The sequence below is a fragment of the Podarcis tiliguerta genome, assembly GCF_965153285.1.
Source record: "Podarcis tiliguerta genome assembly, chromosome: 2".
Taxonomy (NCBI): Eukaryota; Metazoa; Chordata; class Lepidosauria; order Squamata; family Lacertidae; genus Podarcis; species Podarcis tiliguerta.
The window spans coordinates 102111348-102129671 of NC_139535.1; the positions used below are offsets into that span (position 1 = coordinate 102111348).

An 18324-nucleotide genomic window follows, 5' to 3' on the forward strand; every position below is an offset into this window, starting at 1 on the left:
TCTTGCACCGCTTGTGGAGGAGCTCCTGCAATGTGCTTTTGCTTTGGATCTAGCAAGCTCAGCTCTGGGGAGGAAGAGACGCCCTACTCACGTGCTAAGGTTTAGCCCTACTTCCAGCTCGGTGGTCTCCAAGGTAATGCCTGAGGTTTCCAGAACAAGGTAGAACCGGACCTGAAGAGAGAAATGGGGTGGGTTTAAGGTGAAAATAAGAGCTGCGAAAGAAGCATGGAGGGGAGGGGAGGGGGGTGCAGATCTGAACCTCACCTGTGTCCCACGTTTCATGGGGTTCCCAAGCTCACATTCCATATAAGAGGCACTCTGGTTAGACATACAGGTTGGGGCCTTCTCCTATGAAAGACAAGGTTTTTCTCTCATCACCAGAAGGTTTGCAGAGCTGTGTGTTGATCTATGCTAACAAGAAAACAAAACCTACCAACCCACACCAATCTAAATCCTGCACCAAGGATCCCAAACGATTCAATGAGAATAAATGGCTGCATATTTTTGGCTCGAACAATTTCCACACCCCAAAGATCAGATTTCAAATAATTTAGAAAAATATGGCAAGGACCGAAGCAATGGAAAGATATGGAAATTGCCATTCATTGAGCTATATATAATAGCTCAATCGCCTATACAGTGGTACCTTAGGATGCGAACGGGATCCGTTCCGGAGCCCCGTTTGCATCCTGAATAGAACATAAGACGCGACTGTGCATGATGCCGCTGAGGAGATTTCACCCCTCCCATATCCAAGAATCTCCTGAGGAGTCTGCTGATTCTGCAGAGAGGAGGAGGCATGTTCTGCTCTCTACTTATTCTGCTCCAGCACCACATCAGTGAGTCAGTCAGTGGGTGGGTCAGTCAGTCAGTCAGTCAGAGAGAGAGAGACTGAGTGTTAGAGATTGTGTGTTTAGATAAGGTTGCTGCTAAGAGCAGCTGCAGGCACTCAGTGCGGTTCAGCATTCTTTATGCTTAGACCTATTTAGCTCTGTATATAATTGTATAATAGTTGTAGTTATAGAATAAAGAGAATATTCTACAGAGCTGCTCTCCGAGTTGTTTATATACTCTGCTAGACTTTGCTGTACTCTGCTGTGCGACGACTGTCTACTTGTGGAAGTGAATCCGGTGCTCACAACTCTAAGCTGTGAGTCCACAGCACTTTGACCTGTTCCTGTGCAGAAGGTGGTCTCTGGAAGTGCTACCCAGCTCACCTAGCCCAGTCGGGCTGAAGTGGATGAGTCCAGTTAGTGGCACTGGCTCAAGGGCAATGCTGACAGCCGCTTCCGCGCATGCACGTGACGTCATTTTGACCATTTGCGCATGTGCGAGTGGTGAAACGAAACCCGAAATTCTTATCCTGAAGCGTATTTATCCCGAGGTATGACTGTACTACTCTAAGTTACCATCAAAAGTTGCCCACCAGTTCCCTAGCTTTTCTTTACGATCTCCCTTTGTATTGTGTGCTTTAATTGTGTATTTGTAAGCCCGTGGGTGGGGACTGCCTTGCTTTTTTTAACCATTTGACTGTAAGCTGCTCTGGTAGCCTTTTCTGGCTTAAGAGCAGGGCGATTACGTTTTGCACAAATATTTACAGCAACCTCCTTGGAAGTCAGCAGCTCAAACTCCGGTCAGCCTCCAACCACAGAGGTAGCTGCCTCCTTTGCGGAGGCAGCTGCTGGAGGCTGGTCCATTAGGGTAAATGAGGCAGTGCTCCACAAACCTGTCTTGAATCCCCCAAGGCTCCGCCTCTCATTGGTTCTGGCTCCACCTACTGTTGGCCTGCCCTACCAGTCCCAAAGGCCACCAGCCACTGCTGGAAGCATCTATTCTGAGTGCCAGCAGATCTGTGACAGCCAATCCCATAGATCAGCTCTTTCCTATGCTCCCCTCTGTGGACTATACAGTATATTACAGCCGTTTCCAACGTGTACCATGGCATCGTAGAGGCGCAAAGCAGAATAGGACAAGGTAGGTGGCAGAGAGACAAGCAGCATGGCTTCGTGGGCGTCGTCTCCATCCCGCTGTGGCTCAGCTGCATCCGAAGGAAAGTTGGTGACATGGATCTCAAGGGCTACGACTTTTTGGTCACTCATGGAAAACACATCCAAGCCATCGTTGCCTCTGGAGGAAAGGAAGAGAGGTTACCATGAAGGCCATGGGTCTTTTTGGGATTATGGCTACGTGAACTGGTCCTGGTCTCAACCAGCTGCCTGTTAAGGTTGACCTCTGCAGCATCCCTTCACAAAAATCTAGGAGGGATGTCATTGTGTTGGAGTTGCACGGTAAGGCACAGCAACTTGCGTGTTTCTGCACTCACAACTACTGTGTGACACCAGAAACGTTTCTGCTAAAATTATTTGTTTTAATTTTTAGAAAAAAACCATTTTTGTACCACCTTTTAGCCCCAGCAAGCCCCCACCCCTCCAGTGATTTACAAGAACAGAAAACACAGCAGAACCAAATAATCATATCAATGATCCCGCCAAGTGAGAATTCATACTCTGCTCTTACCTGGGCAGGGGATGGAATACAGCGTCATCAACACGAGAACAGAACCGGTAGTTCAGCTGCAGGTTGCTCTGACAGATCTTGTCCTCCCCACATCCCTGCTTGAGGAAATTCACCTGGGGGAACACAACACCCAAAGGTGGGGGGAGGCATTGCAGAGCTACAAGCGGGGGCAGCTCCAGAGGCACTCTTACAAAGACCCCCTACAGGAGACAAACACTGGCTTAAAAGCTGCAATAGTGCACAACCCAATGCACAGTGCAGATCTTTGAACAACCCAAAATGCACAGGGGAATAAATGGCAAGACATAAGGCTCTTCATTTGTTTCTCTCAATGAAACATGCCTTTGCTGCCCACGTCTTGAAGGGGATCCAGGCTTCAGCCTTGGATCCAGCTGTCACACATGCCTACCTCTGTCCTCTGAGTGCTGGGTGGCACAACATTCAGCACCGGCATTAGTGGGCCCAGCGTGGCGCCCTGGGCCTGGCGCTTGCTGCGGGCATGCTTGATGTTGTAGTTCATCATCACCACAATGGGATGCAGCTTGTCCCGGACTTGGTCCTGCAACAGAGGCCGTTGTTGTTTTTTATGGAGAGAGAAAATTCCCATGACGCCCTTTTCTCCCACAAAATGACAACAAATTCCAACCCCCTGCTGCTCAGATCCCGTCCAGGCCCTAAACAGATTACAGTCAAACAAACGTGGCCCTTGTCAGAAAAAAATGTTCCTGCCTCCTGACCCGCAGCATGAGATTTATAAAGGTAAAAAGATAAAGGACCCCTGGATGGTTAAGCCCAGTCAAAGGTGACTATGGGGTTGCGATGCTCCTCTCGCTTTCAGGCCGAGGGAGCCGGCGTTTGTCCACAGACAGCTTTCCCGGTCACATGGCCAGCATGACTAAACCGCTTCTGGTGCATAAACACCGTGATGGAAACCAGAGCACACAAAGACGCCATTTACCTTCCCACCACAGTGGTACCTATTTATCTACTTGCACTGGCATGCTTTCAAACTGCAAGGTTGGCAGGAGTTGGGACAGAGAAACAGCAGCTCACCCCATCGCAGGGATTCAAATCGCCAACCTTCTGATCAGCAAGCCCAAGAGGCTCAGTGGTTTAGACCACAGCGCCACCCGTGTCCCATGGGCTTGTATACCACCCAGTGACCCAGAACAGGATTTCTAACTCAGGGATACTAGAAAGCTGGGGTGTGGGAGGGATAGTGTGGGTTGTAAGCCTAGTGCTTAAACAGGGCTGCCATACCGCTCCCTTCAACTCCCAAGTTCCTTTATTCCTCAATTACTTTTAAGTGGCTGAGCTCCCAAAGCTATTGCAGGTGGTTCTAACAGCCCAAGGATGCTCCAGTGAGGGACCCACCTTCAGCTGCAGTGTGGCCTTGGTACAAGAACGGACATGTTGCTGGGGCAGCTCCACTACCCCGGAGAACTGGTGCTCGGCGTCTGTGGGCTTCCGGTTGTGGAAGGTGACTCGGGAAGCCTGGCCTGATTTCCGGCGGTCGGTATCAGCATCAAAAGTGTACTCAAGCACTGGGGGAAGGAGCGGAGGCTGTGAGTTGGGGCAAGGGAGAGGGCAAAAGAGGAAGACACGGAAAGCTCCTTCTCTTGGTGTCAGGATTCAGCATCTCCTGGGTTTCCTTATTATCTCAGTGCGGAGAGACAGATACTACTACAAAGTCCAGATGCAACAGGGGGGTGGGGAACACAGTGCGCTGCCTTGTAACCTAGCTAAGCACCACAAAGGCAACAAGTAACTACTGGTGAGGCCCAGCCAATACTCACTGATGGACGGGCTGTAGCTTGGGGGGTTGGCGGTGTAGCTGAAGCAGGCTCTCACATCCATGCTAAGGAAGGAAGCAGAGAAGAGACTCTTATTAACAGTAGAGCTCTCCTGAGCTCAGCAGGCCTGAACATATATTGGGTGTGGGGTAGCTCCGTTTTCTAGAGTTGAAGAGGACTAGTCCTGGATTAAGAGGGCTATGAACATTGAAGTGCGTCACTCCCCCTGGGCAACATTGAGTCTTTCCCCCAAATCGTTAGATGTACCCCAAAGACCACACCTGCACTGTGGGATTCTGGCAGGAGATACACTAACTGGACAAACAGCTCCAGAAAAATAAGGTGTCCAAACCATCAGATAGCTCTGCTCTGGTGACTGTAAAAATCCTACCCATAGAGCCATGCAGGTGATTGGCACAGTGTTAGGTCCACTGGATCAGATAACGGTCAAAAGGTAAAGGACCTCTGGAAGGTTAAGTCCAGTCAAAGGCGACTATGGAGTTGCGGTGCTCATATCGTTTTCAGGCCAAGGGAGCCGGCGTTTGTCCACAGACAGCTTTCCGGGTCATGTGGTCAGCATGACTAAACTGCTTCTGGTGCAATGGGACACTGTGACGGAAGCCGAAGTGCACAGGAATGCCGTTTACCTTCCCGCCGCAGTGGTACCTATTTATCCAGTTGCACTGGTGTGCTTTCAAACTGGGGCATACCTAACATGCAAGAGGATAAGGCAACAGGCGTATAGGCGCATCCATGAAAGCACCATTTGGCATCACCTGCAAAAGGGAACGGGAAGAGCGGCAAAGAAGCAAGGAAAGAGACTGTGCATTAAGAAGACTAGTTCTCACCAGATGCCCACATGGTGGCGACAGTTCATGGCCTCCAGGTCAACATTCTGGGGGGAGATGGTGACATTTCTGGAGATGCGGATGACAGGTCGGGATCTAAAATGTAGATTGGACATTCATAAGTGTTTGGGTCACTTGCAGACAAATTTGGGTGGGGTGTGTGTCATTGGACCCTGCAGAGTTCTTAAGAAGGGTGTTGCTTGCTGTGTGTTCAAGGAAGCTCCAACAGAACATCCAAGTAAGGATGGGAAAGCTCCCAGATGTAAGCGAAGAGATACTTTATCTTCCCTGTCTTGCTTTCTCTGTTTCCCCATACAAAGTCCCAACAACATCCATGCTTTCTATCAGCCTCTTTCTGACACACATTGCAGCAGCAGCAACATTACTTTACATTTTACAAAAGTCTGAACAGTCACATCACAGTGGTGATGGAGTCCAGAAGCCAGCCACCTTCCTGTGCTGACATAAGCAATCTCTTTTGCAGAACGGTTTGGCTGCCGGAGTTCTGGATTTGGACTACAGTCTCGGTGTCATCCCTTGGTGACCTTAGATTATGTGTCAAGTTCCTCTGTGTTGGTCAGCAGCTTTCAGGAGATTCTGTACAGAGCCCATGGATGTGTCATGGCTCCTGGCTTATCCCATTCCAAAGCAAGTGAAATAATTCACATTGCCATCTAAAGAGCCCCACTGTTGCAAGAGTATTAAGTCCAGAGTCTAAAAAAATTACCAAAGTGCACCAGTGAAATAGAGGGACCTGAGAGACAAGGAGCATGGCAATGGGGACACCGGGCAGAGGTCACGACACCAAAACCTAGTCACCCAGAGAGTCCTAAAGTGAAGCCTCCCCCAAGTCAGCACCCCCCCTGGGCCAGAATCCTACAATCACTATGGCCACCTTGGTCTCAAATTCCTACACTGAACCTGGCAAATCGTACAGCTAGACCAGACCTTGATGGATTAAATAGGCAGCATGGGGCTGTCTGGGTTCTGATGCTCTGGGATGACCTAATCTGCTACTTGTACTGACTCTCTGTTGTTGGGTCTGCCCTGCCACAGGGACCTCCTCTTGCTATCTGGTCTTCTGTTTGCAGGACAGGACACGAGACTCTCCCAGTGAAAGAGGAGCACCCCATGCATGTCAAGTTGCTGGCTGAAGGATTCCTTCTTAGAATCATAGAGTTGGAAGAGACCACAAGGGCCATCGAGTCCAACCCCCTGCCAAGCAGGAAACACCATCAGAGCACTCCTGACATATGGTTGTCAAGCCTCTGCTTAAAGACCTCCAAAGAAGGAGACTCCACCACACTCCTTGGCAGCAAATTCCACTGTCGAAGAGCTCTTACTGTCAGGAGGTTCTTCCTAATGTTTAGGTGGAATCTTCTTTCTTGTAGTTTGGATCCATTGCTCCATGTCCGCTTCTCTGGAGCAGCAGAAAACAACCTTTCTCCCTCCTCTATGTGACATCCTTTTATATATTTGAACATGGCTATCATATCACCCCTTAACCTCCTCTTCTCCAAGCTAAACATGCCCAGCTCCCTTAGCCGTTCCTCATAAGGCATCGTTTCCAGGCCTTTGACCATTTCGGTTGCCCTCCTCTGGACACGTTCCAGAGGGGAAGCAAATGTGTGAGACAGACTGTGGGTTAAATTCCGTCAGACTGTGAATCCATAGGACTAGTTGCTGTACTGCAATATATTTTACACATCTCAAATCAATGAGGATTTGTTCCTCCGTCCTTTTTTATGCTCACCTGTATAGGACTACTGTGTTGGAAAGAGATCCCACTAGGAGATCTGGGTAGAGGTTGCCATCAATATCCAACCCTCCAGAAAAGGAATATCCAAACATCTTGACGCCAACACTCTCCCCAGTCAGAATCTGCAGAGGATGACGGGGCAAAACAGGGTAGCGATAAATTGGGTCATGATTGGGGTGCGAGCAAAGGAAGGATGCACAGCCAAGAGAGAAAGGGGAGGAAGGCCACAGGAATGCAGTGTTCCCCAAAACGCTCCCTTTTACTGCAAGGTGGGGATAAGGGAGACTGACCTGAGCAGGTTTGGTGACAAACCCTGAATTACTGCCGTGATAGATGTAGACCTTGCCATCGCCATCCAGTGGGGCTCCCACTGCAAAGTCTGGAAGAAAACGAACAACAGCAATGGTAAGAACTGTCTTTGTCTCCCACATTTCTGGAATTCATATCGGCTCTCAGAAATGAACTGAGATGTATATTTCTACCCAGATATACTGAAGAGCCACAATGCCACATAAAGGAAGCCCCATCTATTGTCACATGATACGTATAGATACAAGCCTGGGCAAAAATGGCTGCAGATGCATCAGACTCACCTGCCAGCATTTCACACACAGCCAACCTAATTTGAGTCTCTCACATAATTGCATACTGCCACAGATCATCTTAATGTACATAGCAGTCTACAAAGCAGGCACACCTTGCCCTATCTTTATCACATAAACCAGGACAGCACAAGATATCCACACCTCTGCGATCATCACAGCCTCTTGCGTTTTTTTCTGTTTCACATTCGCATATACGCAGCTACTCCCCCTCCTTTAACCTGCCCATGTTTTTCTCCTAGCTTGATCTTCAAGAGCCAAACACTTCAATCATAAACATGCACACTTGGAAGTTCATTCCACTGATGCTAAGAGAGATGGCTTTCAAATGCAGACACAAAGCTCGATTCCTAGATTTCCCTTGTCATGAACCATGACCTAGAAACCATGCAGGATGCTTCTTGCCCAGAGATGGAAAGAGGACAAGATACCTACCAGGGTGGACTGGTAGATGAAACTATTGGATTACATTACACAGAGATGGCATGACTGACCAGGAAAATCAGAAATCGGGAGGATCAAAACTTCAACAAGGAATGGGACAAATTTATATTGTATCTGAAAGACCACTGTAAACACTTGAACTCTTTGGCAGGTTTTAAATAACTCTTGCAATGAAACATAGATTTTGGATACAATGGAGGACTGCAAAATAGATGGACTTATAATAATCAGTTTAAAAAGATACTTAAGAACTCATGGAGGAGGGACGTCTTAAGATTCGGAAGATTCTTGTGCAACTTTTATTATTTGTAATAATATTATTTATGTGAATGAATTTGTAAAATCAAATAAACACTATTTCACAAAAAAAGAAACCATGCACTGCATAATGGATGTCTCAGAGGAGGATGAGGTTCTAGCTCCATCCTGGAGGTAAGAATTGCCAGGAACTTCATCAGAACCCCTTAACTTAGCAGCTGGGCATCTCTCTGCATAGCATGCAGAAGGTCATAGGTTCAATCCCTGGGTAGGGCTGCAAATGTCCTTCATCTGAAACCCTGGGGAGCTTCCAGACAGACCAATGGTCTGGCTCAGTATAAGGCAGCTTCGCTATGCCTCCCCCAATGACTTCAAAACCAGTGGAGATATGTCAAAACAATAACCTAGATCCTCTCAGCTGGAGGACACAGTCCTGCTGCTCTCCTCTAATTCAGAGAAGTCTCCCATAATAGCTCTGTCTCTCCAAACCACAGGAGTCAAAGACTGCAAAATAAGGAAAGGAGCCCTTTAACAACAAGTCAGCCTCTCTTGGGAGGAGGGCCATACTACACTACTTGTCCAGTCAACATATAGAAGGCTTCGATTCTAGCTAGGTGCTTGCAGAGGCAACAGCTTGTTTAGCTGCCACAGGGAGCTCTCCGTGGTCCTGCAGGTGCTGTTGGTGCCTTGGACTCATTTCTTGAATTGCTGACTCAGGCCATTGATTGGATACCGCTGTGCTTCCCCTGTGACCCTTGACAGGACCTCCCCTGCCTCTAAACCCACATACTTCAAGCAGACCAGTTCAAGAGCCCCCACCGGCCAGTTTCCCACAGCCACAGCCTCTCTCAGTTCTCTCACCTTGGAAGCCGTCTTGGTTGAGGTCTCCAACAGCCCCCACTGTGATACCAAACATAGAGTCATAGGAACCATTGAGGCGGATGGGGAGGATATTGTCCCAGTGCCCTGCCTGGTTGATGTAAACGTAGACTGCTCCTCCGATCCCTTCCTTGCGGTCAAAGAGGTTCGGTGCTCCGACCACCAAGTCCATCCAGCTAGAGACAACATGCAGTGAGTGCGGCTGCCATGAAAACACCCATTGCTCTCAGGGTATCCGTAGCCACGTTGGATACCCAGAATGAGAAACAGAGCAAGCGACTCAAAACCCACACATTGTTATTCTTCATTCACTGTGCTATGAGTCTTATTTTCCCCTGCTAGGGGAAGCCCGCAGGGAAGACATTATTGCCCACATCTTTTCCAAGAGTGGAGTTGCTAATCCAATGGAATAATGGGATTCCAAATTTTAGATGGAATGTAGCTACTTCTACTTTCCCTCACGCAGCTCACTTTCTGCAGGATTGTTAATCCACCAGAAAAAAACAACAACAGCCTGATCTGTTGCTATGCATTTATTGACAATTTAACGTGCAGAAACCAGGCAGGTGTAGCCTTTTGTATCACGGAGATAAACAGCATTATTTAGTAGTGTCTGCACCTCAAGATGCTACATTAGCCAGCTGAAATATTGGCAACCCTATTCCCCACCCCCAGCCCACCCACAGTCCAAGAGGGAAAAACACATCCAAATGTTATTGGGCTACAACTCCCATCATCCCTGACCGTAGTTAGCTGGGACTGATGGACATTGGAGTCCAACAACATTAGGAGAGGCTCACATTGTTTAGTTTGACACTGTTCTAGCCGCTACACCACAGTGGCTCTCACAATGTGTGCTAGGAGTCCATTATCTTGTAAATCACTGGAGCAAGTTGTAAACCAAACCCAGCTCCAACGTCTCCTGTAGCCCTTGCCCACCTGTGCTGTAACTCCTGTTAGTAGGGCAGCGTATGCTCTTATTACCACCCAACAGACCAGGGTAGCCTTTAAAACAGAGAATGGGCCCAAGCATCATTCAGGCAGAATGCTGCCTCCATCCCATGTTGCTCACCCATCATGATTGAGGTCCACCACAGCCAAGGAATAGCCAAAGGATGAAGTGAGCTTCTCTCCTGGGATGATAACCTCAGGCACCAGGCGGTTGACGTTGTCTTTGTGCAGGATCACCACGGCCCCTGTATGGTTGGCTCGAGGAGCCCCTGTTACAAAACTCAGCTCATTCTTCCTGGTAATCCCCACTCCAGAGTCAAGGGAAAACCCTGGAACAACAGAAAAGCATGTTAATGGTCACCGGGGGTGAGACTGTTGTGGAAAGGTGTTAGTATGAAAAGACGTATGAGGTCCCCAAATCACCAATAAAAGCTTTAAAGTCATAAGATCTCAACACTGGTCCAACTCCTGGCTTCTGAACTTAATGTGCCCATGCGCATGTACACAATGCACGTTGTACGAACCACCAATGCTTAGAAACTGTCCATTTCATTTGGGTGGGGGATGTAAATGAAAGCTGTTATTTTCACAATTTTGTTTCATTGGAAAACTGCTTAAAGTCACATGTGAACAAGCTTATTTCTTACATCCTAGATGTAAGAAATCCTAGCCAGATTTGTTCTCCCTTTTCTCAACTTCTTGCTTTTCACCTATCCCATGTTAGCCTCAGTGGGTAAGATAAGGAACATGTTATCTGCCTCCTCTGCTGCTTGAATTTGGAATTGCATATCTTCATGTTTCTTGACAGTAGGGCTAATTTAGGGTTTATCCACACTTACCTTTCCTCCACTCTTTCCAGGCATGGTACGTGCTTTAAAGTTCTGTGTCTGAGCACCTTCTATTTCTGCTCTGGAACTTGCCCCATAAAAACCTGCTCTTTAAAGCTCAGTTGGAGCAAACAGCAATCCGAGGAAAACCGGAATTGACTTTGCTCCCATTGACCACTAAAGAGCGAATTATTGCTGGGAGAGCTCAGAGGTAACAGCACCACCACCACCCCAAAAAAACTTGGGCACAGAGCTTTAAGCACATACCTGTGGCTGGAAAGAGCAGGGCAAAATATGTGTGGGTAAGCTCGTAATGGCCAACCCACAACAGAAGTATCACAAGCAGCGGGGGTTTGTGGGATTATCTAGCCATGAATATGGATAATGTGGGTCTGCCTATTTATTATTTACAGCAGGTCAGCCAGCACGCTGACCTCCAGAAGTTGTTGGACTCCAACTCCCATCAGCCCCAGCCAGCAGAACAAATGGTATGGGATAACAGGAATTGGAGTCCAACAATGTCTGACCAACACCAGGGTGGGGAAGGCTGCACTAAAGAACGGGCTTCTTAAAGGAGGAGCAAGTTCTGTCCAAGGACTGGGAAACATGCACAGATCAGGAGCAGGATGTCCAGCTGACTGGTTTTAAAGCAGCCACCTTCTTTAAGATGATGATGGTGGTGGTGGTGGTGGTGGTGGTGATTTGTTCTCTAAAGAGCTGCTGCTGTTGCTTTTTAAAGCTGGGCTTCAGCATCACAACAAAGGGCAATTAAAATTTATATACATTTTAATGAATTAACAAATGCAATTGAGAAACATGTGAACAAGCTGCTGAAGGAGGGTCAGGGATGCCTCCCACCACCTCTGATGGCTGCGGAGTTAAATACTTCTCATGACGAAAATCTGCCTTTCTGAAAAGATTCTTCCTGCAGGAAAAGCCCGTGGACTCCCCACCCCCTGCTTCCCACCCACACTCTCTCTCCCTGCCACCCCCTTCCCCACTGTGTGTTGTGGGAGCCAGAGAACTGGGAGAAAGTCCACGGCTGAGGGATGGACACTGGCCAGGAATGCAAATGTGACTCCTTATATATACATTACAAGTAGCCTCTGCGCAGTGGGATGGGAAGCAGCAGTGGAACCGGGGGCCTCTGCTCTGGAGAGGAGGTTTTGGATAGATGTGTTTGATAGGGCATGCAAGGCTTTCCCCAGAAAGCAGCCTCCAAGGCATAGGCTGCCTACGTACCACCATACATTGAAAGCATGTGACTTCCCCCAAGAAATCCTGGGAACTGCAGTTTGTTGAGGACGCTGCGCTCACAGCTCTTCTCTGCTTCTCAGCCACAACCATTTTACAGCCCCAAAAGCACATGGGACTTGAAAAGAGGGAAGAATAAATGGAAGGGGGAAAGGCAACAGCCAGGAGGACTCTTCCAGAGCAGCAGTGAAGCCTGCTGGCATGGAAGGGCTCAAACGACGATAGCGCTGGCATTAAACCACAGCTCTAAAATATCCCTTGAAGAACCAAGATCAAACTTGGAAGGGATGGTGTTAGGTTGCAGGGGAAATAGGAAAAGGCACTTTGTAGCCCCGGGACTAAAATCTGGTCCTATCCATGGCACAGCCATTGCTCAGAGTTGGTCAACATGGTGACTATGGCTCTCATCAGCCCCAGCCAGCAGGGTCAAAGGTTAGAGGCGAGTTGTGCGGTGGAACTCAAAGTCATGCTAAGATGATCGTCCCATCAGCGCAAGGACCCTTGCTTGCCAGATGGAAATATTTCCCCTCTTTCTCTGGTGCATGCTGTTCTGGGGGGTACTCCTGGATCCAGGGGGGTGGGGGAAAGAGGGGAAAGCTCTGCATTGACAGTTGGACTCATTGCACTGGTCCCTGCTAGCTCAACTATTTAGCTGAATTTGGCCTATAGTCCAAAGACATCTGGAGGGCAACGTGTTGGATACGCTATCTGTCCAGCTCTGAGGAGGCAGCAGGGGCTGTAATGGGTGAAATGGTGGCTGGGTGGAAAGCAAAGGCACACTGTGGCTGGCATGCATGCAAGAGCAGTCTGTAAGCTGGGTGGCAGACTGGGAGAGTTGGAAGAGGCAGGCTGTTGGAGGAAGGTGGGGCTGGAAAGAAGCAGGAGCAAATTAAGACAGGAAATCTTTGGCCCTAGAATTTTCGGTTTTTCAACACCCGTGGCAAGGTCTCCCTCACTTCTTCAAGTAGGGCTGGTCCTTTGCCGCCCCTCGTCCTCTTCCATCAGCAGCAACTGAATCTCACTAGGTTCCTTTCCTACTGTGAGACAAAGGATGCTGTATTTGAGGACAGCAAGGGCCGGGGACAACTATGAGTAGACAGGTGCCCTATGGCCTTGTTCCCTGTTCAGTGATTGGCCCACTGTAATCCCAGGAAGGTCTGGTGAATTAGCATAGGGGTGAGGAATCTGGATGCTGCTGGACCTCCCAGCATCCCTGACCATAGTGATTGGGGCTAATGAGAGTTGGAGTCCAACAATATTTGGAGGCCAGAAGGTCCCATATCCCTGTCTTAGAAGGTAAAAGGTAAAGGTAAAAGACCCCTGGAGGGTTAAGTCCAGTCAAAGGCAACTATGGGGTTGTGGCGCTCATCTTGCTTTCAGGCCAAGGGAGCCAGCGTTTGTCCACAGACAGCTTTCTGGGTCATGTGGCCAACATGACCAAACCACTTCTGGTGCAACAGGACACCATGGCGGAAGCCAGAGCTCATGGAAATGCCATTTACCTTCCCACTACAGCAGTACCTATTTATCTACTTGCACTGGTGTGCTTTTGAACTGCTAGGTTGGCAGGAGCTGGTACAGAGCAACGGGAGCTCACCCTGTTGCAGGGATTTGAACCGCCGACCTTCCAATCGGCAAGCCCAAGAGGCTCAGTGGTTTAGACCACAGCGCCACCTGCATCTTAGAATATGGGAGAACACATGATGGACCAAGCATGGAGCTCCTGCATCAGGTAGGATCAGCCAGAATGAGCATTCTTCCCCACTGCTTAGTAACAAGCATGCAACAGGCACAAGCAACACAGACACCATGCAACAAGGGGCAGTCAGTGGCAAAAGGGTGGTCCCAGGCTCCCCTAAGTGCCAACCCCCACACCTGCAGTCTAATCCTCCTCCTCTTGCACTACATAGTTTCCCCCGCTCACATTTTACCTTTCTTGTCTATGCTCTGTGAGCTACACAGCAGTTCCCACCCCACCTGCAGCTTTTCACCCCACTCCTCCCCACCCCCCAGCTTACAATGACCCACTTGCTCCTCAGCTGGTGTCCTGCTGACTTGCATTTACAGCAGAGGATTGGTGATGCCAGTCCTTGAGGCGTACAGTCTATGCCCCTTCCAACGCCGCCATCGCCTGCAGTTGCCAAATGTCTCTGCCACCTCCCCCCAACGGAGCTGGGTAAAGTCAGGGGCCGAATGTTAATAGGGGCCCTTCACAGCTCTGCAGAGGAGAGGTGTTCATTCAAATCGCTAGAACTCAGGGCCAGCCAATGAAACTTACTGAAGGCGGATTCAGGAGAAGCAAAAGGAAGTGAAAATTGATATGCAATGTGAGGTTAGCTTATGGAGTCCATTGCTACAGGATGGCAGGGCAGGGAATTAGCATAAATAGCTCTTAAAAGGGTTAGCCATGTTCACTGGGCATGGGTCTATCTGTAGTTGGTAGCTGTAATATCAAGAAGCTGAATCCTCTTCAAGCAGACTGGATACCTCTATTTAATATATACCGGATATACCGTATTTTTTGCTCTATAAGACTCACTTTTTCCCTCCTAAAAAGTAAGGGGAAATGTGTATGCGTCTTACGGAGCGAATGCAGGCTGCGCAGCTATCCCAGAAGCCAGAACAGCAAGAGGGATCGCTGCTTTCACTGCGCAGCGATCCCTCTTGCTGTTCTGGCTTCTGAGATTCAGAATATTTTTTCTTGTTTTCCTCCTCCAAAAACCAGGTGCGTCTTGTGATCTGGTGTGTCTTATAGAGCGAAAAATACAGTAAATAACAGAGGGCAGCTACCTCCTTCACACCCCACTGAGACACGCTGCTGGACTACATAGATCTATGGCCAGACGTTGCACTCTTATGTTCTTTCAGAGTTCCCTGCACCTCTGATGTTGATCAGACCAAAGGGCACCTAGTTTTCAGAGGAGCCTGTAGCCAGGCTTTGAGCCGTGTACATCATCCCATCCCCTGCCAGCCACCAGTGCAGGATTTCCACCAACAAAGAGCCTGGAGGGTTTGCAGGCTGTGTTGGCTCATGAGAGCAAACCATAGTTAACAGCAGGCCATGAACACCCTGATTGCTCCGGCATCACTCCTCCCCTAGAGGGAGCAACGGACCACAATCCACAGTTTGGAGTTAGCAACCCAAACCAGGTATCATGGTTTGGTTTCATTCCAAACAGAAAGCAGTTTGAAGCCAGTGTGGGTGGGCATCTCGAAAAGCTCCCCCATGTCAAAAATGGCCTTCATGTAAAAAATGAGCGCATGAGAGAGAAGCGTCCCAGTTCAGACTTCTCTCTTATGTGCTACCTTCCAACATGTACAGAGTTTATGATGTAAGAGAGCATTCAAGTCTGCAGTCCCAGACCTGCCCTTGTTAGAACCGTAGAATCGTAGAACTGTAGGGCTGGAAGGGGATCCTGAGGGTCATCGAGTCCAACCCCCTGCAATGCAGGAATCCTTTGCCCAACATGGGGCTCAAACCCACAATCCTGAGATTAAGAGTCTCATGCTCTACCGACTGAACTACCCCCCACCGGTAGGCAAACATTGCAAGATGCTTTTTCAAAACATTCAAGTTGGTTCTGATTGCACGTATGCAATGTTTGCGTTGGGGCATGTTTGAGTGTGTGTGTTAAAGTTGCTATTTATACACTGGGAAATTTGCCTGCTGCTTCTTTTTTTGGGTGCTTGTTTGTTTTTGTGGAATGCCGTACATTATCTGGAATCTGGCCCCCATTCCCAGGAATCTCATCTTTCATTTCTTGAAAACAGCAAGAATACAATCCAGCCAAAAGCAAAGCACTGGTTGCACTGGAAGAACTGAGCATGTGCTCCACTCTTAATTCTTATTATTGCTATTATACTCCACCTTTCCTCCAAGGAGAATGGTTATTCTTTCCCTGCCCATCTCATTCTGACAACAACCCTGTGAGGTAGGTTACTTACAGAAAGATGGTGGCCGGCCCAAGGTGAAGCAGTTAAGTGCAATCGTATGCCTGTTTACTCAAAAGGAAGCCCCCACAGTGTTCACTAGGGACTCATCTCCAGGTAAAAGTGCATAGAATTGCATCCTAGGTTTTATCTCCCCCACTGAAGGCTTTGCCGTAAAAGAGCTTGGTTGAGATTGTGATTCAGGTTTCTAGCTGTCAGGGTTGTAAGGATATATTTTGCAGTATCAGCAAAAGGTGCTCTTTTTAGGAAAGTAGAACTTCTGTGACCAAGCTCAAACCTGCCCTTCATGGCTATCACTCCCTCTCTTGTGACGTTTTCCACTCCAATCTAGGCTTACAGCTCAACATTTGGCTTCCTTTCCAGTTCTACTGTGCTCCTCCCTTTCACACACACAAAACTGAAAGTCCTATATTCTTTCAGAAGCTCAGATAATACTGGGATGAAACTAAAACATACCAACATTATGCAAGAAAACATATAAACGGCATAATTTCTTTGGAGCACAGAACTTGATTCTTTTCTTCAATGCACCGAATGCAGCACATGTTCTTCAAAGCACACACAAAACCTCTCGTGCTCCTCTACCTCTTCTCTAATTGTTTTAAACATAGGTTTTGTTTGTTTATATGTTTCAAATCTTTCTTAGCTGCCCTTTATTTAAAAAATATATATTACAGAGACTATACAAAAGTGCAAATAAGATTCATGTAATATATAAATAGAATTTAAAACCAACAAATAAATGAAATGCAAGACGTAGGTTTAAGAAATCAAAAACAACAAAACCCCAAAAGCTTAAAAACAGAGTAAAACAGAATTCAGGGAGCAGGGAAAAGATCTACAATGTAAAAATGCCCAGCTAAAAAAACAGATACCTCGCACTGAAAAGCTTATAATGTTGGTGCCGGAATGCCTCCTTAAGGGGGTTTTTCCAAATATTAGGGCGCACCTGCAGAAAAGGCCCAAGGCAAAAAGCCAATTTAATACCTAAGATACTAATGATAATGCATACAGAGACTAACTGCACCTAGAGGTCAGTTATTATGAAGCCACTTACCCAGAACTGCTTCTCCTAAATCTGTCATAGCCACCTAAATTACCTGACTATTGCTAAATCAGAATCTGTAGCTCTCTGCTCTACCCCACTCCACTCATGTATTGGTGGGGTTTTTTTTGGGGGGGGGAGGGGTTGTTGGGGCTGACAAAACACAACAGAAAGGGGAAAACAACATAGACTAGCAGGGGAAAAAAATGCTAAGGAAGAAGAGGGATTTCCGGGGAGAAAGGTCGAGAGGCAGAAATCACAGGAGACGGGCACACCAACACCTTACAAACCTAAGAAACTATTGTGGGCCACATCTCCAACACTCCCGGGAACCCGTTCACTGGGCTCTGGCGTTTTATAGACCAGCTGGTCAGGGTCTGAGCTATCAATGTTTGTCACAAACAATATCCCTGCAAGGCCAATGGAAGGAAAGAGAGAGAGAGAAGAGAGAGAGGTTAGCAGTATGAGAAACCCTTGGAACCCAGGCAGGGAAGCATCACAGAGCACTGGGCAGGAGTCGGGGAGACTTAGCAGGGCCTGGATCGCACTTGGCTGGGATTTTTTCCAGCACTGCCTTGTCTCTGAGCCACCAGTGTCAGCAACTGGCAGCTCGGTTTAGCCAGGGTTGCCCTAAGGTCATGAGAATGAAATGTCTGCTTATTGAGAATCCCACAAATAAGAGTTTTCATTATTATTTTTCATGGTTGTATTTATGGCTAGTCTTGAAGCCAGAAGCCCCTTTCCAGATGTTGTTCGTTAGCCTCATCAACACCCTGCCCTGCGGGTGGCCTGTCCAATTGCTCTGCGATGCTTCGCCTGCCGGGTACAACCCCGTACCAAGGTAGCTGTTGGCAGGCAAGGGGATGAGCGAGGGGTCCTGGTCCTTCTCTCCCCCGGCTTCATACGGCCCGTCGTCGTAGTAACTCAAATTCAAGCCACTCAGCTCTGCCCGTATGGTCCCTGCCAAACCAAACACCTGTTAGTGATTGGCGGGAGGGGGGAGGAAGAGGTTGGGTTGAGGATCCACGGCCTCACAGCACAGTACAACAGCAGAGCGTGGGTGAATTGCACATTGCAGTTTCCCCAGCTACCTCCAATGAGACTCGGAAGCTATACCTGGTTCATCCACCGGGTCCATATGGGGTGTGTGGGTTCACAGCCCAGCAGGTACTCAGAACTGGAACGCTCATTGGGCT

General features: G+C 48.2%; 2 protein-coding genes across 20 annotated transcripts in view; one reads left to right on the forward strand and one right to left on the reverse strand.

The window, feature by feature from the left end:
- The window catches only part of KCNH3 (potassium voltage-gated channel subfamily H member 3), a 142278-nt gene that overhangs the window by 109949 nt on the left and 14005 nt on the right, over positions 1-18324 (forward strand). The window lies entirely within an intron of this gene.
- ITGA7 (integrin subunit alpha 7) overlaps positions 1-18324 on the reverse strand; it is a 99022-nt gene that overhangs the window by 16925 nt on the left and 63773 nt on the right. For 10 of the 19 annotated variants that reach the window (XR_014507989.1, XM_083427311.1, XM_083427310.1 and 7 more), the window contains 13 exons: positions 17966-18088; positions 10173-10380; positions 9083-9276; positions 7208-7296; positions 6912-7039; positions 5159-5254; positions 4314-4375; positions 3892-4061; positions 2927-3076; positions 2518-2630; positions 1938-2127; positions 265-348; positions 92-171 (listed from right to left, as the gene is read on the reverse strand). Coding sequence is in view for 18 of the 19 variants with exons in the window: in XM_083427311.1 (XP_083283437.1) it covers positions 92-171; positions 265-348; positions 1938-2127; positions 2518-2630; positions 2927-3076; positions 3892-4061; positions 4314-4375; positions 5159-5254; positions 6912-7039; positions 7208-7296; positions 9083-9276; positions 10173-10380; positions 17966-18088 (1687 nt within the window). In the remaining variant the exon portion in view is untranslated. Of the gene's footprint in view, positions 1-91; positions 172-264; positions 349-1937; positions 2128-2517; positions 2631-2926; positions 3077-3891; positions 4062-4313; positions 4376-5158; positions 5255-6911; positions 7040-7207; positions 7297-9082; positions 9277-10172; positions 10381-17418; positions 17539-17965; positions 18089-18324 lie in introns of all 19 variants that reach the window. The other 9 variants (XM_083427320.1, XM_083427324.1, XM_083427323.1 and 6 more) reach the window with 1 other exon arrangement.